The following is a 21451-nucleotide window of genomic DNA, read 5'->3' as shown; positions in this document are numbered from 1 at the left end:
TAGCAAAAGTGGGCATATCAAATGGTCAAATGTGGTTAAAATGAGAAAAAATGGGCGTAAAAAATGTAAAAAGGGGTTAATAGTAGCATTAATGGGTCAGCAACATTAACCTTACGTGTCAAGAACTGGTTTAGAAGTGGCAAAAATGGTGGAAAGAGTTTAAACATAATAAAAATAGGTGTTAAATGACAAAAAAAATTGTTAAAATTGGTGGGAAAAATCATGAAAACGGGTTGCAATTTGACGAAATTGTTGTAAAGTGGCAACAGTGTCATTTAGAAAATAGTTTTTTAGGGCATCTGGAGACCCCATCTCAGTGTCTTGCAGACCCCCACGGGGGTCCTGACCCCAAGGTTGAGAACCACTGGTATAAACAACCCCAAGGATATTTGTAAATCTGATATGTGAACCAAACTTTGACAACTAGAATACAAAAAAGAGTTGCTGATGTTGAAATTGTCTGATTCTTCTTTTAGCCAACCAAACTTTTATAAAACTCTTAGTATTGCAGCTATAAAAACACACATCATGCAGTCAGAAGGCATCACATCACATCTAATCTCCTTCATCCAGCTGTTGTCTGTCTCTCCTGTCTTGTGTTTTAGCCCTGAGCACTCTGGACGGCGTCTCCGGCCCGGCGGTCAGCATCGAGACGGAGCTAGCTTTGGAGCAGCTGAAGCAGAAACACGACCAGGAGCTACAGCAGCTGCACATCAAGCTGGAGACACAGGTAACGCTCATCACACACACCTTCACGTTCCTCTACAGATTATTGATGTGAATGAAGACGAAAGGCCACCTTTCCCTCCAGGTGAACTACTACGAACGCAGTCTGGAGATGATGAGGCAGAGCATGGAGGTGGAGCGGAAAGACATCTCTCAGGCCTTCAAGGTAAAAGACGACAGTACGACAAGTAAAAGACTTTCTAAAGTAAATCTCATAACTGGAAATGATCTAGCATTGTGACATAAGCTCTCAGTAAACATCTTTAAATATACATATAACCTCAGGTCCAAAAAAGTTGGGTCACTGTGTAAAATATAAATAAAATGAAGTCAATGATTGTCAAATCTCCTAAACCCATATTTTATTCACATGTTGTTTATGTTCTATTGTGGATAAAACACGAGTTTATGAGATTCTGACAATCACTGACTTCTGTTTTTATTTACATTGTACACAGTGACCCAACTTTTTTGCATTTGTAGTAAATAACAGAAGATGGGCATAATTTTTGCACAGGTAGAACATACAGACCTGGCACACAAAGGTCCTGTTTGACCACTGCACCGGCTGTAAAAGTGTTTGATGGCATCATTTAAATGTGTTTTTAGATGGAGATCAGTGAGCTGGAAGATCAGAAATCTCAGGTGGAGCAGCAGCTGAAGCAGCTGAAGGAGACGGTGGACAAACTACAGACTCAGATCCAACATGGAGGAGGAGGGCTAAGCAACGAGCAGGAGCGCAGGTGAAGAGAGGACTGACAGATCATTTAATCTTGCTTTGTGGTTAATAGGATTAGGAGCAGACAAAATTGTGAATGAAATTAGAATGGATTGGAAGAAATTAGCCAAAGTCAAGCAGCACTTCTTTAACAGTTTTCCCCCTTATGTTATCAAAACATGCTTTAAAAACAGTGGCTGAACTGGTCCAGCCAAGGACCCACCACCACCTTTGTAAGTTAAATTGTGATCCAACTTTCCAAAAATGTTTGACTACTAAAATATATTTAATAAACAAGTTGCAGTTTGGACGGTTTGCCATTGAAGCATAAGGTTCTGTTGTTTTATGAAGATCGAGACATCCTGACATTCACAGAGAAAAAACAGCTTTTTCAAAATACTTCTATTCAAGATAACAGGGTAAAGAAGTCAAGATCATAAGATGACAACCAGAATTAACTCCTTGTCCTGTAGAATAGAGAAAAAAATTAAATATATGGATCTATGTCTGCCTAAAGCTTCAGCACACCGAAGATATTTTGCCCTGTTTTTTTCCCAGGCTAAATCTATAATTTAAAATTTAAAACAAATCTAGTGGATGCTGTTTAGACTGGAATGACAACTGGGAGCCTAGATTGGTCATTATGTAAAACAGCAAGGATGGCATGTTGTCTAAGCTTTGACAAAATAATTTTTCTAACGCTTATTAAAGACTTTAAACAATGACGTAATCAAAGGCAAAGATGAAACGTCTAAGCCTTCATGAATCATCTCTCTAATGCTTATTAAAGACTTCAAAGGATGACGCTATCAACGTCAGAGGATGGAATGCTGATTAACCTCCATTTCTGCCAATTAGGCTGGAGTTGGCAACTTTGGGTAAAGTTGGAACTGGCACCCCTTTACTAAAGTTGCCAATAAAGGACAGTCAACATAAGGGAAAGATTGTTGGTATCTGTGGACATATGTGCCAGTATGTGTTGTGTTTCTTGAGGCAAGTTTTGGTGAGCCATTGTAATTTGCACAATCATATGTTAGTTCTAAAACTCTACAACAACTTAAGTTGCTGCAATTTGTTTTGAAGGTTTTTTATGTATATGGTTTATGTTTAAATTTGGTTGGATCCTAGGTGTGCCTTTGGAAAAAATATAGAGATCCACTGTTCTACCAATCCAAGTCTAAAAAGAAGGGGGTGAAATAATGTGGTTATAAATGAAGTCAGTGGAACAGTTTTTGTTGTTAACAGTGAATGAGTGGAAAATTTTCAAACACAGTCAGAATACAATAGATGTGGGTGTATTTTAAAACTTGAACAAAAAACACTCATCTTTCTCTAAAATCATGACCAGGGAACAGTCAGAGCCAAAATTATCACAAAAATAAAACTTCAAAACCACAAAAAATGTCATAAAGGGGACATATTATGCAAACATCCCTTTTTCAGGCAAAAATATGTGCCCCTGGCCTGTCCACAATCCCCTCAAGTACCAGAAAAATCCATTCCCTTCCACCCTCTTTCTCCACCTTTCAGAAAATGTGTGCTGACACAAGCTGTTCTCAGATTTTTCCCTCTTGACCTCATGACCTCATGTGGGCAGTAAGCACTGCTCCCAGGTTCAGTTGGCCCTCCCTGCTTGGAAGAAAGTTCTGCCCTCGTCTCCTGATCTTCCTCTCAGTTGACAGCTGAGATGCTGGATGGCTCAGTGGGTTACCCTGCTGGCTTTGGTCTGGGAGATTAATGGTTTTGAATCCCAGTTAGGTCCTTAACTTTGGATGAAAGTATCTGTAACATTGTATCATCGGGAGTGTGACATCTATTTCCTGAGAGGGGTGTGGTCAGGGGGCAGAGTCAGACAGCTCATAAACATTTAAAGCTACAGACACAGAAACAGCTCATTCTGAGCAGGGCTGAAACAGAGGGGTTTTTAGACATGCAAAAATCCAAACTGGAGTGTTTTTTCAGCAACAAACTTCACAGGCATGTTTTGGGGACCTCTGAGAGCAAAATAAACTTGTCTTAGAAGGGTAAAATATGTCCCCTTTAACAGGTCATAAGGGTCTACTATGTCTGTACTTCCTGTAAAGCAATGGTCATGTTTGTGTCTTTGTTTACCCAGGATGCAGCGGGAGCGAGCGGAGCTGGAGCAGAACTTTGCAAGAGAGATCGGTAACCTCGTACAGAGACTGAGCGCTGAGAAAGACCAGCTGGAGGCTGAGTTAAAGCTGAAAATGGACCAGGAAGTGATGCTGGTCAGGTGGGTGATGACTTCACTGAAGGCTCTATTTACAGGAGAGAGTCTGCCCTCATAAACCAGCAGTACCACAGACTCTGTGTCCCCCAGAGTCTAATGCCGAGGTCAGACACCATAGTCTTAGTGTCTGTTACACTGGTCACTGTGTCAGGGTAGATGGTCACACAGACAGGTCTAATCTGACACAGAGACAATCATAAGACACTAAGACCATGTTGTCTGACCTCACCCTGAGTCCTGAGAGCTAAATTTGTTAACCCATAAACGCTCTGATTGGTCAAGATTTACAGTCCCTACAAAAAAATATTGACCCCTTGGATGTTCTCCCCTTTTTTTAATTTATAAATCAATCATGGTCTATATAATTTGACTTTTTTGACAAAAAAATTCCAAAAACCTCTTTAATGTCAAAGTAAAAACAGTTTTTTTACAAGATAATGTAGAAAAATGTAATGCAAAATAAGTGACTACATGAATATTCAGCCCCTTTAAAATGACCTAATTCAACAGACATCATAGTCTCACAATCAGTGAAATGAGGATCACCTGAGTGCAGTGAATGTGGCCCAAGTGATTATAATATAAAGACACCTGTGTCTGGTAGGTCCAGTCACTGGTTAATTAGTATTCCTGGCTACCATTTCACCATGAAGACAAAGGAACACTCCAAGCAACTCAGTCAAAAGGTTATGAAAGGTATAAGTCAGGGGATAAATACAAAAACATTTCCAAGGCTCTGAACATTCCCCAGAGTTCAGTTAAATCCATCAAGAAGAAATGAAGGAATATGTCACATGTGTAAATCTGCCTAGATCAGGCCGTCCTCACAAACTGAGTGAGCATACAAGAAGGAGACTAGTGAGAGAGGCCACCTAGACACCCATGACTACTCTGAAGGAGTTACAAGCTTCAGCAGCCGAGGTGGGAGAGACTCTGCATACAACAACTGTTGTCCGGGTTCTTCACCAGCCACAGCTTTATGGGAGGGTAGCAAAGAGAAAGCCACTGTTGAAGAAAACTCAGATCAAATGTGGACCAGAGTTCACCAAAAGGCATGTGGGAGACTCCATGGTCAAGTGGAAGAAAGTTCTTTGGTCTGACGAGACTGAAAATTGAGCTTTTTGGACATCAGACATGATGCCAAACAATGCATCACCACAAACACACCATCCCCACTGTGAAGCATGATGGTGGCAGCATCATGCTCTGGGGATGCTTCTTAGCAGCCAGCCCTGGAGGGCTTGTGAGGGTAGAGGGTAAAATGAATGTGTGAAAATATAGGAGAATCCTGGAGGACATTCTTATTCAGCCTGCAAGAGAACTATGGCTTGGGAGAAGATTTATTTTCCAGTAAGACAATGAGTCAAAGCATTGACAGAAAGCTGCACGGAAATGGTTTAAAAACAACAAGGTGAATTTTCTGGAGTGGCCCAGTCAAAGCCCAGACCTCAATCCAGTAGAGATTTGTGGCTGGACTTGAAAAAGGATGTTCATGCCCAATCCCCAACCTGACAGAGCTTGAGCAGTTTTACAAAGGGGAATGGGGTAAAATTGCAGCGCTGAGATGTGCAAGCCTGATTGAGACCTATTCCCAGACTCGGTGTTGTGATTGCAGCCAAAGGAGACTCTACTAAATACTGACTTGAAGGGGGTAAATGTTTATACAGTCACTTATTTTACATTACATTTTTATTTAATTGACATTACTTTGTAGAAATCTTTTTCTCAGAGGGTTTTTTGTTTTTTGTAAAAAGATTTCAAAATTTTATTGGCCATGATTGATTTATAAAATCAATAAAAGAGTAAAACATCCAAAGGGGTTAATACTTTTATTAGCACTGTAGATTAATCCTGTCCGCTGAGGGGATCCAGTATTTCAGACAGCTGCGGTCATGTGATCCCGCTCTAACACGCTCCCTCCTCCATAACAACACTATAAGCAGGCAGGAAGCAGAGACGCAGATGACGCTGATGACACAACAGCATGCTGACGGTCAGCGCAGCCTCGTTCACCAGCTCCACACAGAGCGCCAGAAGCTGCAGGAGCAGAGAGGATTCTGGGAAGACCGACTGGCCCAATCAGAGCAGAAGAGACAGCGATGTGAGGAGAGAGCAGGGGAGGAGCAGGAGAAGATCCACCGCCAGTTCTCCTCTGAGAAGAAAAAGATGGAGGATCAGCATGAGGAGGCAGTCTGTCGGCTCAGAGAGCAGGTCTCTGTTTTAGAGCGCGACGTTCAGAACCTCCATCTGGAGATCAGCCAATCCGAGGCCAGCTTAGTGGAGTTTAAAGAGCGCTGTGGTCAGCTGGAGGAGGAGCTCGCTGCCTCCTGTGGGCGCTGTTCTGAGCTGGAGGCCAGGCTGGAGGAGGCTTGCGCTCAGCTGGCAGAGAGCATCACCTTCCTGGAGTCTCACGAGATTCTGAACAAACGCCTCACCACGGAGAAGAGCGCTGTGGAGGAGGAGCTCCAGCTGGCCAGGAGCAGGGAAGAGCAGCTCCAGTTGACGGTGAGCCAGCAGAGAGAGGAGCTGGGAAACCTGAAGGCCGCGTCCCACAGCATCCAGCAGGACCGGGAGCTGGTGGCCGATAACGTGAGCCGCCTCTCGAACGCCTTTGTCCAGCAGCAGGCACTGCTCCGAGCCAAAGAGCAGACAGTCTTTGCTCTGAGGGCGGAGCTGGAGAGTCTACAGGAGGCCATGAGGAACAAAAGTGAAGTTCTCTGCAGACTGACGGCTGAGCTGGACTCACTGAAGACCGACAGGGCCAGGCTGATCCAGGACCTGAAGGATCAGGCCATGGCTGTGGACAACCTGCAACTGGAGCTGGACGGGGCCTCAGAAGAGCTGGATCGAAACAAGAAGACCCAGGAGGCTCTGCAGGAGGCTCTGAAGTTGGAGCAGACCCGGACCATGCAGATCCGGTCCAGTCTGGATGAGGAGAGGGAGGAAGTGAGTCGTCTGAGCCAGGAGAGCATGGGCTACCGCCGTCTGGCCGACCAGCTCTCCACACAGATTGTAGAAATGGAGGAGGAGATCTCTGTGCTCCGGGACCAACTCAGAGAGCTCAGTACCCAACTTAATGAGACTGCAGACCTGGTCCTGGACCTCAAGAGGCAGCTAAGCGCTAAAACCAGTGAGGTGGACCGACTCCACGCCGAGGTGGCCAACAGCGCTGCACTCTTAAAGACAGCCAAAGCCTCGTCAGAGAAGGACCACAGCGTCATCCAGCAGCTAACCAACCAACTGGATGCTAAGGATGGAGACCTGAACCATGCCTTAAAACAGGGGGTAGATCTGCAGCAGGCCCTGCAGGACTACCAGGACCAGCTAAGGGCAGCAGAGGTGGACTTTGAAGGGGAGAAAACCAGAATCACACAGCAGCTGATGGAGCTGGAGAGGCTGGTCCTGGACCTGGAGGAGGCCATGGACCCGGCTAGTCCACACAGGTTTGTGGAGCATGAGCGCCACGTCAGAGGACCAGAATGATGACTAACCCTCGTCTTCTTCTTAAACTCTCAGTCTGAATGCCTAATCAACATTTTCCACAGGTAGAAACTCTCACAGAGCAAATGGCCGCTCGGTTTATATCCCACAGTGCACTGCAGCCACCTCGCTCTGTTTGCAGCGCTTTAACACTTCACCTCATCGCTAACCGAATGACGATGCATGACCAACTGTTCATCCATAACTCTGTCTCTGTCATCAACACTGTCCTGATAGTTTCTCTCTAAACTCCAGTAATAATCCAGATTAACTAATCCAGGTTAATTTAAGACTGAGTTTGCTTCAAACAAGTGGCGGCAATTATGATCATACTGAATGTTTTCAGGAGTAGAAGATTCAAATGTTGAATCCTGATTAATCTCAGACTTTCTGAAGTTAGTTTAGATTAATCTCACCCTGTTATCTAATTTTAAAATCCCCCTTTTTCCATTTAAAACTCCTTTTGTGTCATTTTGGATTTTTTTTTTCTTTTTCTTTTTTTTTTTTGCTGTCTTAAACTCTAAGGGTATATGACTTCCTGTTTGAATCCAAGCCTTCTTTTATTTTGAAAGGTTCTAACATGAACTTAACCAGAGATATAAAGAACTTGTTCTGGATCTTTAAGGAAATAAGAGAACAGTAAAAGGTGAAAATCAAAAGGATGACATTATCAAAGGCACAGGACAGAATTGTAATAAACCTTAATGACATTATCTTTCTAAAGTCTATTTAAAATATTAAACGATGACATCATCAACAGCAAAGGATGGAATGTAGTTGAATCTGGGCTTTCCCCTCTGTCACTGTTATATAATAGACCATTATCAGCATCTATAGGAAAAGTAGGTGGAACTGAAGAGGAGCGATGGTTGCCTAACCATGACCATGGAAGTATTTCTACTAAATACAAGACTGGGATTGTTAATAAATATGCCCAAATCAACCACTCTTTAGTGATCATCAGTAGTCGGTCAGGAGATGAAATATAAACCGGACAGTCGTCTGCATAAAACCTTACCACATGTTTAGTTTGAGACCCAAAGATAATCAGCCGTCATCTTTTGAAGCAGACTGAGGCTAACTGATATTTCCATACTTGGATAGCTCTGAAAAAATAATAAATTAATGAAATGGATAAAGATTTAAATCAATTTCAACCTCTTTAATGAGATTCTAAGGTCCAAAGATTAATTTGACCATGTACTCGTTAAACATTTGGTTCTTTTACCAGATTTATGTCCTCCAGGTGATCTGATGGAAGCAGACTGTCTGATATAAGTCTGAGACGTGTGCGTTGTCTTTTGGGTGCAGGGCTCAGCTTGAGGAGGTTCGATCAGAGAATGGAGCTCTTCAGGAGCGACTGAGCGTCCTGCAGCAGGAAGTCCAGAACCTGGAGGATGATGTCACCAAAAAAAGGTGAGAGTGCACCAACAGGCCCCTATTTTACTGACTACCAGCCTTAGGTCTTAGAGGAGTTTACTGAATGTCAGCCATGATGATGCAAAGCCAAAAAAAACCACCTTAGAATGGTTTAATGTTTACCTTTTATCAAGATCCAAACTGGCTTTGACACATGGTCATAGCTTGATATAATATAGTTGTTAAATACATCTTAAGCATTAATACAGTATTTGAGCACATCTGCTATCTGTAGTAAGTGAGATGAGCACATCTACTAGATGTAATGTCATAGTTAAGCACATCTATTGGCTAAAATACCGTAGTTCAGCATATCTGCTAGCTATAATATGGTTGGCAAGTCATAAGTTAGTTGAACACATCTAGTAGCTATAATACGCTAGTTATACACATCTACTGACTCTAGTGCAATAGTTGAGCACATCTACTAGCTATAATATGGTAGTTGAGGACCTTGCTCAAGGGTCCACAGTGGCTGTAATAAACTATCTGAGCAAATCTGCTAGCTATAATGTGGTAGTTGAATACATTAACTGTCCCTAATTAAGAAGTTGAGCTCGTCCTCGGGTTGGTAGTTGAGCATATCTCCGAATCATGATAAGGAAGTTAAACACCTCGACCAGCTGTGATACGGTAGTTGGGCATACCTGCTAGCTGTAATAAGTTAGCTGATCACATCTACTTGATGTAATATGGTAATTGAGCATATCCACTAGCCATAATGCAGTAGTGAAGCACATCTACTTGCTGTAATGTTTTAGCTGAGCACATCCACTAGCTTTAATGTGGTAGTTGAGCACATCCACTAGCTATAATATAGCAGTTGAGCACATCCACTAGCTATAATATAGTAGTTGAGCACATCCACTAGCTATAATATAGTAGTTGAGCACATCCACTAGCTATAATATGGTAGTTGAGCACATCCACTAGCTATAATATAGTAGTTGAGCACATCCACTAGCTTTAATGTGGTAGTTGAGCTCATCCACTAGCTATAATATAATAGTTGAGCACATCCACTAGCTATAATATAGTAGTTGAGCTCATCCACTAGCTATAATATAGTAGTTGACCACATCCACTAGCTATAATATAGTAGTTGAGCTCATCCACTAGCTATAATATAGTAGTTGAGCACATCCACTAGCTATAATATGGTAGTTGAGCACATCCACTAGCTATAATATGGTAGTTGAGCACATCCACTAGCTATAATATGGTAGTTGAGCACATCCACTAGCTATAATGTGGTAGTTGAGTTCATCCACTAGCTATAATATAGTAGTTGAGCACATCCACTAGCTTTAATGTGGTAGTTGAGCTCATCCACTAGCTATAATATAGTAGTTGAGCACATCCACTAGCTATAATATAGTAGTTGAGCACATCCACTAGCTATAATATAGTAGTTGAGCACATCAACTAGCTATAATATAGTAGTTGAGCACATCCACTAGCTTTAATGTGGTAGTTGAGCTCATCCACTAGCTATAATATAGTAGTTGAGCACATCCACTAGCTATAATATAGTAGTTGAGCACATCCACTAGCTATAATATAGTAGTTGAGCACATCCACTAGCTATAATATAGTAGTTGAGCACATCCACTAGCTATAATATAGTAGTTGAGCACATCAACTAGCTATAATATAGTAGTTGAGCACATCCACTAGCTTTAATGTGGTAGTTGAGCTCATCCACTAGCTATAATATAGTAGTTGAGCACATCCACTAGCTATAATATAGTAGTTGAGCACATCCACTAGCTATAATATAGTAGTTGAGCACATCCACTAGCTATAATATAGTAGTTGAGCACATCCACTAGCTATAATATAGTAGTTGAGCACATCAACTAGCTATAATATAGTAGTTGAGCACATCCACTAGCTATAATATAGTAGTTGAGCACATCCACTAGCTATAATATAGTAGTTGAGCACATCAACTAGCTATAATATAGTAGTTGAGCACATCAACTAGCTATAATATAATAGTTGAGCACATCCACTAGCTATAATATAGTAGTTGAGCACATCAACTAGCTATAATATAGTAGTTGAGCACATCCACTAGCTATAATATAGTAGTTGAGCACATCCACTAGCTATAATATAATAGTTGAGCACATCCACTAGCTATAATATAGTAGTTGAGCACATCAACTAGCTATAATATAGTAGTTGAGCACATCCACTAGCTATAATATAGTAGTTGAGCACATCAACTAGCTATAATATAGTAGTTGAGCACATCCACTAGCTTTAATATAGTAGTTGAGCACATCCACTAGCTATAATATAATAGTTGAGCACATCCACTAGCTATAATATAGTAGTTGAGCACATCAACTAGCTATAATATAGTAGTTGAGCACATCAACTAGCTATAATATAGTAGTTGAGCACATCAACTAGCTATAATATAGTAGTTGAGCTCATCCACTAGCTATAATATAGTAGTTGAGCACATCCACTAGCTATAATATGGTAGTTGAGCACATCCACTAGCTATAATATAGTAGTTGAGCACATCCACTAGCTATAATATAGTAGTTGAGCACATCCACTAGCTATAATATGGTAGTTGAGCACATCCACTAGCTATAATATGGTAGTTGAGCACATCCACTAGCTATAATGTGGTAGTTGAGCTCATCCACTAGCTATAATATAGTAGTTGAGCACATCCACTAGCTATAATATAGTAGTTGAGCACATCCACTAGCTATAATATAGTAGTTGAGCACATCCACTAGCTATAATATAGAAGTTGAGCACATCAACTAGCTATAATATAGTAGTTGAGCACATCCACTAGCTTTAATGTGGTAGTTGAGCTCATCCACTAGCTATAATATAGTAGTTGAGCACATCCACTAGCTATAATATAGTAGTTGAGCACATCCACTAGCTATAATATAGTAGTTGAGCACATCCACTAGCTATAATATAGTAGTTGAGCACATCCACTAGCTGTAATGTGGTAGTTGAGCTCATCCACTAGCTATAATATAGTAGTTGAGCACATCCACTAGCTATAATATAGTAGTTGAGCACATCCACTAGCTTTAATGTGGTAGTTGAGCTCATCCACTAGCTATAATATAGTAGTTGAGCACATCCACTAGCTGTAATGTGGTAGTTGAGCTCATCCACTAGCTATAATATAGTAGTTGAGCACATCAACTAGCTATAATATAGTAGGTGAGCACATCCACTAGCTTTAATGTGGTAGTTGAGCACATCCACTAGCTATAATATAGTAGTTGAGCACATCCACTAGCTATAATATAGTAGTTGAGCACATCAACTAGCTATAATATAGTAGTTGAGCTCATCCACTAGCTATAATATAGTAGTTGAGCACATCCACTAGCTATAATATAGTAGTTGAGCACATCAACTAGCTATAATATAGTAGTTGAGCACATCCACTAGCTATAATATAGTAGTTGAGCACATCCACTAGCTATAATATAGTAGTTGAGCACATCCACTAGCTATAATATAGTAGTTGAGCACATCAACTAGCTATAATATAGTAGTTGAGCACATCCACTAGCTATAATATAGTAGTTGAGCACATCCACTAGCTTTAATGTGGTAGTTGAGCTCATCCACTAGCTATAATATAGTAGTTGAGCACATCAACTAGCTATAATATAGTAGTTGAGCACATCCATTAGCTATAATATAGTAGTTGAGCACATCCACTAGCTTTAATATAATAGTTGAGCACATCTACTAGCTATAATGTGGTAGTTGAGCACATCCACTAGCTATAATATAATAGTTGAACACATCCACTAGCTATAATATAATAGTTGAGCACATCCACTAGCTTTAATGTGGTAGTTGAGCACATCCACTAGCTATAATATAGTAGTTGAGCGCATCCACTAGTATAAAGTGTAAAGTATAAAGTGCTTTCTCAGCACTTTATGCTGGTATAAAAGCTGCACTGGTCCCTCAGCCAACTTGTTAGATGAAAGAATAGGCATTAAAATATTGATTATACACCGGATTTTATGGTATTTATTTTGTTATTTGAAATGTCATTTTTAACATTGAGGTATTCATTACTGTGTTGTTGTTTTTATTTAGAAACTCTTGTCCTCTTTTTTTGTTTCCTGTTTGATCCACCACAGTCTTTACCAACTGTCACAGGTGGTTCCTAATAACACAAGCAGGATCTCAGCTGCTCTACAGTTAAGAGAAAGGAATGAAGGAAACATGTAATTATGAATCTGAGAATTTCTGTTCCTTTTTAATCAATAGACCAAACCATGACTGCAAACGGATGTATTAACCAAACTGTGACCTCTATGAACCGTTACACCTCTAATGATGACAAAAGTAGAATTGCAACACCTGAAACACTGATGCTGCGCAGATCCACCTGTTGACCTCAGGGACCATTCTACCCTCACTCAGAGCAGAAATACCAGTCCACCAATCAAAGTCACATCTCTTGTTTTTGTCTCAGGAGGAAACTGGAGGAGATGGAGGGAGAGCACGAGCGGAGCAGAGAGGAGGAGGAGAAGCTGCACAGAGAGGTGAGAGACTCTGTCAGAATGACTCTAGCTTTGTCCTCTGAGAGAACGTCTGAATAAAAGCTCCTCCTCTTCCTCCATGTGTCTGCAGAACTCCAGGTATCGTGAGGAGGTTCTAGACCTGAGCAGCAGAAACCTGCAGCTCAGCAACGACAATGCTGAGCTGAGCACCCGTCTCCGAGGAGACCAGGAGTCCCTTCGGATGTTGCAGGAGCGCCTCACCACCGTCTCAAAGGTGCAGGAGGAGGAGGGAGCTACGGTGAGCCAGCTGAGAGGAGAAGGCTTTCATTTGTCCCAACATTTGTGTCTACAGTACTGTGAAAAAGCATGGCCCCCCATCCTGATTTCTTACTTTTTGCATATTTTTCACACTTAAATTTTTGATCAATGCAATTTTAATATTAGACAAAGATATAATCAAACATTTTATCCTTGCTTTTGAAGATGATGTCATCATAGCTTGTAAAATATTTCATCCGTACCTTTGAGGTTCTTAAGATGTTGTTCTGGATTCTTTTAAGACCTCCTGGATGAGTGGTCAATGCACTCTTGGAGCCATTTTGGTAGACCAGCCACTCCTGGGAAGGTTCAGTAACTGGAGTCCCAAAGCCTTTAAAATGTCTTTGTACCCCTTTCCAGATTGATGGATTTCTGCCTTTCCTGCGCCTGCAAGGAAAGCCTGGGGAAATACAGGGCAGAGCAGGCATTAACAACAGAATGACATTGATTAAGTCCGATGTAGCTGGGATGGAGGAGGGTTGCAAAAAGCAGCTTGCAGAGGGATCATGAGTGCATTCAGCCAATAGCATGTTTAGCAGCAAATCAGCTGGCTACAGTTGATGAGAGCTTGCCTGAGATCAGCTGATCTCAATTATATAGCAGCGCCTGACCTTGCGGCCTGCTTGAACTATTGCTATATTGCTATATATTGCTTACATTTTTAGAAACTCCTCCAGTTTCTGTGTAAATTATCAAACCATCCTTGATTGTAGGGGTTTTCTTTCAGCAGCTGTGGGTCCAAACGGGTTAATTTTGTAAATCTTCATGTTTACACACTTTTTCAGACTTAGCATATGTTGTGGTTTATAGGTGCGGCGGCTGCAGGATGCAGCAATGCAGCACGAGAGGGAAAAGCAGCAGCAACAGGTAGCGTGGACGCAAGAGAAACAGCTGCTGGAGAGAGAGCTCAACAGCTGCAAGGAGAAGGTAGTTGTCACCTGTTTGAGCCATTTATCTGCTGATTTTACTGCCACCTGAAACAAGAGATAAGAGAGCAGAGGATAGAGACTTTAATAATATTAAAACACCCACAGATAGGGTTTAAGGCTATGAAAAATGAAGCAGATGGAGCCTAGATTGGAGCTATGACTGATGTGAGGATTCTATGTGAATGTGAGTAAAGATTCATCTCTTAATCCTTCAGCTGGGTCGTCTGTCTGAGCTGGAGGCAGAGCTTAGCGCTGTGACTCTGAAGCTGCAGTGGTTGGAGGAAGACAAAGCCAAACTGCTCAGAGAGGCAGATGAACGAAACACCAAGGTCAGAGCTCAGATGGCTGCATATTTACTGATTTATATTTATGATAAAACTGGAGCACAGAGTGATCTTAACGCTGAGCTTCATCTTCTTCAGGTGGAGAAGCTGCAGCAGTCGCTGATTTCTGTGGAGGCAGACGCCGAGCTGCTCCGCTCTCAGCTCAACGCCGCCACTCAGGACAAACTGGGACACGCCCACCAGGTTACTGAGTTACAGAGGAAGCTGACAGATGCTCAGGGCAAGGTCAGTACAGAAAAAATCCAACCCATCTATCCATCCATCATCCATCCATGACTTTCAGAAGATTTTCACCAATGAAAATCTGTTAATTCTGAGCAGAATCACCAGATTAACTCGTCTGAAGTCTCTATTGATGGATTAACAGTTAACTGAGTTTAGTTAACCCCTCTTTGGTTATTCTGTCAGATGGAGGAGCTAGACAGCAGCATGAGGAGGCTGATGAGGGAGAAAGAGGAGCTGAGTCAGGCTCTAGAGGAGCAGGAGGAGCAGGCATCCATCAGTCTTCAGGAGGAGACCCACAAAATGATGGTCCAGAACCAGGAGCTCCAACAAAAGGTACCGGACCTTGAAACAGTCTGAATATAATCTAGGATTACTAAGGAGTTCATGACGGCTAACTGCTGGATGTTTTTCAGCTGTCAGAGCTGCAGCTCCAGGGTCTGGAGGTCCATAAACTCACAGAGGAGCAGCAGAGCCTGAGGAGCCGACTGAACGAGCTGGAGACGGCACGGACTCAGGCCCAGGATCAGGTCAGTACCACAGTCCACAGGAGGAGGAGTGTCGTGTTTCAGGGCTCACACAGGAAGACTCTGTTTAAGTTTGAGTTTCTAAAGTCTGGTTTGGTTTGGTACAGGAGGCCAACATGGACATGTGCCTGTAAAAAGTGTTGACCCAGCCATGTCAAATCAGTCATGGTCAATATAATTTGGCTTTTTTAGACAAAAAAAAATTCAAAAAGCCTCTTGAATTTCAAAGTGAACACACGTTTCTACAAAGTAATGCCAATTAAATAACAAATATGTAATGTAAAATATCTAAAAACGTAAAAAAAAGTGCAAGTGCTTAAAAACGTGTCCTCGTGTCTGTAGGCGATGCGAGCCGACACGGCACTCAGTCTGGTCCAGGCCCAGCACCTCCGACAGCTGCAGGAGCTGCAGGACCGGGCTGGAGATGACCAAAGGGAGCGGGTGGAGCTGCTGCAGGCTCGGCTGGTGGAGGAGCAGAGGAGGAGTCAGCAGCTGGAGGAGACGCTAAGGCTTCAGGCCCAACAGAGCAGCTCACAGATCAGCATCAAGCAGGTAAATACTCCACTTCTCTCATCTGACCACCAGCTGTTTACATGAGCAGGTCTTCTTCAGTCCAATTAAAATCATTCCTACTGGCATCAATAGCGCTTCGTTTACATGGACTCTGATGGAGAATATGGAGAACGGATTTATCTGGAGTGAGATCAGCTGATGTCCCTCCACCTGTTTAGTCCTCTGTTATTATAGTCAAAACTTCTGCCGCCATCCATAAACACTGGGATGGTGGCAGTCTGCAGTCCCAGCCTTCAGGCTGGCTCAGTAAGAGCAGATTAGAGCTGATCAGATGAAGCTTGTAAAACAACACTGACAGGAATGATTATCAACATAACCCTCCCTGATTGGCAAGTTTACACAGCGTCCTTGTGTTCTGATCAGGTTTCTATCCTAATTATTCCTGTCTATATAACACCACTACCGTGATGTTGGCTCACTGTCTCGGCTGTTTCTGTGTTGTGTTCAGGATCAGTACGAGAAGGCGATGTCGGCTCTGCAGCAGAGGATGGAGGAGCTGGAGACCAAACTGAAGGGGAACCGTCTAGTTCTGCAGGAGAAAGTCCAGCAGCTCAAAGAGCAGGTGGGCCTTTAGACCTCGCCATCTTCCATCTGTTGGTTGTCTGTTGACTGGCAGTTCATCTAGTCTTTAAGATTCATCAATACAGAAGGTTTACACTGATGTCACTTTAAGCACATTCTAGAACACATCTGCAAAAACCAGACTAATATCAGTTTAAATTTGATATACAGCATTTGGACTGGACAGAGATCCAAACTGTTTCCTAAAGACACAGTGGACCGCCAGCATTGATAAGAACATAAAGCAGAGCCTGATGGCTCACATAAGCCTGGTTTATTAGTGATGGATATGAAACTTGATTTAATGTCAAAGTTAGGTTAATAGGAAGCTTTAGATCAGTTATTTCTTTGTATTTGCATTTTTCTTTTACTTCTTTTTACTTAAGGTTGTCCGTATAAAGATCCCTCTGTGGTTGTTAAATCTGCTCAGGAAAATTCTTGCTGTATCTCAGAATGAGATCAACATACCCCGACTTTATTGCTTTAAAAAGTTTGATTTTGATTGCCATCAACTCCAGTATTTTCTAATACAACAAACACAACTCTCTACTTTCATATTATATTGTAAGTATGAACTGTTACTGGTGTTTCCACAGCTGACATCCATCCAGTCTCTCTTGCTGTGATGGCAAATCAGTGTCTTTTTAGAGATCTTGATCTTTTGGCTCAGCTTGGTAATGAGAGCTAGTCTTTGGTCTTCCTGGCTGGCTCGCCAAAAATAAGATAGCAGCCAACATTTTTTTTTGTACCAAAGGCTCTTGATTTGGTACTAGTTTGACTTTTAAATGTGAAGTACACATTTCAAAAAGTGCCAGCTATGGTCTACTATTTTGCACAAGTTGAGGGGAAAAAACGCAAACATTGACAATTTGACCAACATGCCATTCTCTGCCTTTGATGATGTCATCCTTCAACCTTTGGTAGGCTTGGAAAAAAATTGTCATCCTATAATGTCTATAAAACAATCCATACTTGCATAATAAGATGATATCCTTAAATGTCTATTAAAAATTCCATCCTTGACTTTGAAGATGATGCCGTCCTTTAATGTCTATAAAACATTCCATCTCTGCCTTTAAAGTTGATGTTATCCTTTAATTTATACATAACATTCTATCCATTTCACATTTTGAGGATGAAGTCATCCCTCAATGTCTATAAAATATTTAATTCTCTCATTTGGGAATGATGTCATCCCATGTCTAAACACTAACCATTAAACACTCCTTCCTTGCCTTGGTAGATGATGTCCTTTAGAGCCTCAATACATCCCATCCTTGCCTTTGAAGATGATGTCAATTTTTAATGTTGATAGAACATTCCGTCCTTAGATTCGACGATGATGTCATCATTTAAAGCCTTGAAGCATCCTATTCTTGCCTTTGAAGATGATTTCATCCTTGAATATCTGTAAAGCATTCCATTCTATGAGGATGATATCCTTTAACATCTATAAAACATTCCTCCTTGCCTTTGAAGATGTTTTCTTTTCATGTCTATAAAACATTCCCTCCTGACTTTTGAAGTTGATGTCATCATTTCATGTCTATAAAATATTCCATCCTTGCCTTTTACGATAATGTTTTCTTTTCATGTCTATAAAACAGTCCATCCTTACTTTTCGCATCCAGGCTAGTCTAGTCCCCCACTTGTCATTTGGCTGTTCTGCTCAGCTGACAATAAAGCTGTTTATTATCTATACCCTAGGACTGTGGCATCCTTTAACCTCTTAACTAAAACCCAAATACCGTAAATCTCCACTCAGACCAAAAATATTCAGATTTTATTTCTTTTCTTGTCTGTAGATGGCGAAGAACACCAAGTCGAGCGTTCTGCTGAAGGATCTGTACATGGAGAACTCCCAGCTGATGAAGGCTCTGCAGGTTACTGAGCAGCGGCAGAAGAGTGCGGAGAAGAAGAATTTCCTGTTGGAGGAGAAAGTCCGTGCTCTAAACAAACTGCTAAGAGAGATCGTCCCCGCCTCCCTCGCCACGTAGCTGCTCGATGAAACACCAAACACCACAGCGTCACTTTGACTGAAGCAGCTTCAGTGTGGAGTTGGATGGAGACGTTTAACTGAGCACAAAGAACAGAGGAACTGTTAGCCTAGCTTTATCAACACGCCTGATTGAATCGGTGGTAGAGACAGGAGTCGGATGCAGTCAGGATGTTCTGTTAGCCCAGTTCAGACCAAAGATTCACCACACAACCAAACATTTAAGGCTGCAGGCTGACAGCATTGCCTGCTATTCATTTTATCATGCTGCTGTCCATTGTCTTCTCCAGTCACAGCAGTGAGAGCAGACAATCAGAATGTCAAGGGGTAGTTTGAAATTTTAACTCGTCTTGTGAGTCTTTGGTCTGAGTTTGGCTTTAGTCACTGATGGCCTGACACGGTACATAAAGGGGTATGGTCTGTGTGGTTTACAGACAGCGGATTTTAAATTCTGAAATAAGATATTAAAAATCAAGAAACAAGCCATTTCACAAAAACTGCTTAAAAATAGGAACGAAAACATGGAAAACGAAATGGCCCTTGGCTCTTTCAGGAAGCTCAGATTAAACTGAGAATCAAAAGCCAAAAATTTTTTTTTGTTTTGTTCTCCAACCAGATGGATAAATGAATGAGTTTGTCAGGTTTTATGCTCAGGATAAAAACAGGAAAATCAAAGAACAGAGCACTGGTGATGTAACATTCTTTTTTTAACACTTGCACCAAGTGGCAAACAAGAAAAAAGAATGTTACATCACTAGTGTTCTGATCTTTGATCTTCCGTTACATCCTGAACACAAATAAGATGAAAATCTTATTTCTTCATTTCTTTTAGGGAAATGAACAAATAGAGAAACTGAAAACAAAGTTTTTCATTTTTTATTCCTAATTTAATATGAAATGTCTGCAAATTATGTCCATGTTTTGTGTTCCTTTTTTAAATGGTAACCGTGAAACATCCAGTTTCTTGAATTTGGATTTCTTATTTCAAATTTAAAATGCGTTGGCTGTAAATTCCGCTGATCTGCATCTGAGTGTGACCCCACTGTTTGAACCACAAACAAGGACAGGGTGTTTGAAAAATCTCCGCCAGACTGATTCATGGATGACCAAGTGGTGCTTTTAAAATCTTGAATTAGATATAAAATCCTTCGTACAGCTTAAGAAAAGCAGGATAACTGAGTGATGTTTGGAAATCTGAAGGGAGAGAAAACATTTTGACATTTGGCAATGGATTAAGCTCTGCCGACAATCATTAAAGGAAAATATCGACCAATCATGCTGCAGCTGCATGGTGGAAAAGTCTGACATAACGACTAAAATGTGCTCAGACCATCAGCTTTTGTCTAATAATGATTTAATATTTTTGTTTTAAAAATTTTGTCTGCTCTGGCTCCATGCTGGTAGCAGTAAAATAATGTTACAGACACTACACTCTTCAGAAATAATCTGTTTTCCAGTCTTTGAATCATGACCTGACCCGTTGTTGAGAGGGGGAGGAGGGGTGCGCAAGTTGAGCCTAAAACCAGACTTTAGACCATCTGTAGCCATCTTTGTGAGACTTTAGGTGTGTAAGGGTCAGTGGGTGTGGCTTATATGTCATCACCAGTCTTACCTGTACCATCATCCAATCAGCAGGCGTTTATTTGGGTGTCGTCCTCTCTGAAGCTGCTCCACAGACACTGAACTTTAACTCTCTAAGAACCGGTCAGACCACACGGAGCCCCACACTGAGGCGGGGTAGCACTGCTCTTCAGTATTTCAGCCATGAGGGTATTATGATCTTTAGGATCTTTTCTATATTTGTATTTTTATGTCAAAGTTTATTTTTGATGTCCCTGTTGCACCTTTAGATTTCTTCTTTCTGTTTCAGTCTGTCATTTTTCCATCACAGTGAGACCTCCTCTTTCTCTGACTATCTTTCCTCTTCAGGTAAAATGAACCAAATCTGAGCAAGACAGACGGATGGACATGTATGATACTGTAACATGAAACCACATTAAATTATCGTTTATCACACCATGCTTTCCTCTCCTCTTTTTATGCTCATAAATCTAAAAAACAACCCAAATAGCATGGTGGGAAAGTTTTTCTTCTAAGATCAGGAAGTAGTTTAGACCAAAAACCACGAAGGTATTGTTTCTGCAGTAAATCCAGACCTGGATCAGTTTTAGAGCAGATGTCCAGGCTGAGTGTTGTTGGGGGGGTCTTCATTCAGAGAGGGATGGGGGATTCATTTTGATGACGGACCTAAGGGACTGGTTAAGGACAAACAACATTTTTACACTTAAAGGCTGAATTTAGGGGTCATTTTCCTTTAAAATCCACTAAAATTTGACAGTCATTTAATTTATGGGAACATTCTTACACATATTTAAAGTTGGACGTTTGTTAAAGTTCCCCATAAAAAATTACCCCAGATTTCTTCAAAACTTCCACCAAAGTTTTAGAGAAAATTCTTAATAAAGCCTTAACACTCCAAATAAATCTAAGAAACACTTAAATTTGAAAGCATATTGCCTTAAAATTTACAAATAAATTTCACAAAATTCCGTGAAGATAACAATTTCCCACATTCAGGTTCCAAAAAAGTTCAAATATTCCCCAAATGTTTGTAGATGTTCGTAAAACTTAATTCTAAAGCCTATGCATGCCCATAAAAATACACCCCAAAATTCCATGTTAATTCCTGAAAATGTTTGATCGAATACCCTAAAATTTCTGTTAAAATGCTCAAAAATGTACACATTCCCCCAAAAATGGTGAAATGGAAAGATACAAATTACTTGAAATTTCTATAAAAATCTTAAAATTTTTATAGAAACAAGCACAGTTATCGTGTTATAATATGTGCTCTATTCTCTAATTTT

General features: G+C 41.1%; 1 protein-coding gene across 2 annotated transcripts in view; it reads left to right on the top strand.

Moving 5' to 3' along the window:
* Positions 1–20600, top strand: part of ninl (ninein-like) — a 79337-nt gene extending 58737 nt beyond the window's left edge. For both annotated transcript variants that reach the window (XM_041789484.1, XM_041789485.1), the window contains 16 exons: positions 606–730; positions 812–892; positions 1336–1469; positions 3561–3698; positions 5639–7138; positions 8487–8591; positions 13087–13156; positions 13245–13412; positions 14243–14359; positions 14577–14690; positions 14784–14930; positions 15114–15263; positions 15344–15457; positions 15797–16006; positions 16476–16589; positions 18394–20600. In XM_041789484.1, the coding sequence (XP_041645418.1) occupies positions 606–730; positions 812–892; positions 1336–1469; positions 3561–3698; positions 5639–7138; positions 8487–8591; positions 13087–13156; positions 13245–13412; positions 14243–14359; positions 14577–14690; positions 14784–14930; positions 15114–15263; positions 15344–15457; positions 15797–16006; positions 16476–16589; positions 18394–18585 (3479 nt within the window). In that variant the 3' untranslated portion in view covers positions 18586–20600. The remainder of the gene's footprint in view (positions 1–605; positions 731–811; positions 893–1335; positions 1470–3560; positions 3699–5638; positions 7139–8486; positions 8592–13086; positions 13157–13244; positions 13413–14242; positions 14360–14576; positions 14691–14783; positions 14931–15113; positions 15264–15343; positions 15458–15796; positions 16007–16475; positions 16590–18393) is intronic.
* Positions 20601–21451: the final 851 nt, after the last annotated feature.

Source organism: Cheilinus undulatus, linkage group 6 (assembly GCF_018320785.1).
Source record: "Cheilinus undulatus linkage group 6, ASM1832078v1, whole genome shotgun sequence".
Classification (NCBI taxonomy): Eukaryota; Metazoa; Chordata; class Actinopteri; order Labriformes; family Labridae; genus Cheilinus; species Cheilinus undulatus.
The sequence above is the reverse complement of the archived record's forward strand: the minus strand, read 5'-3'. Positions and strand labels throughout refer to the sequence as shown.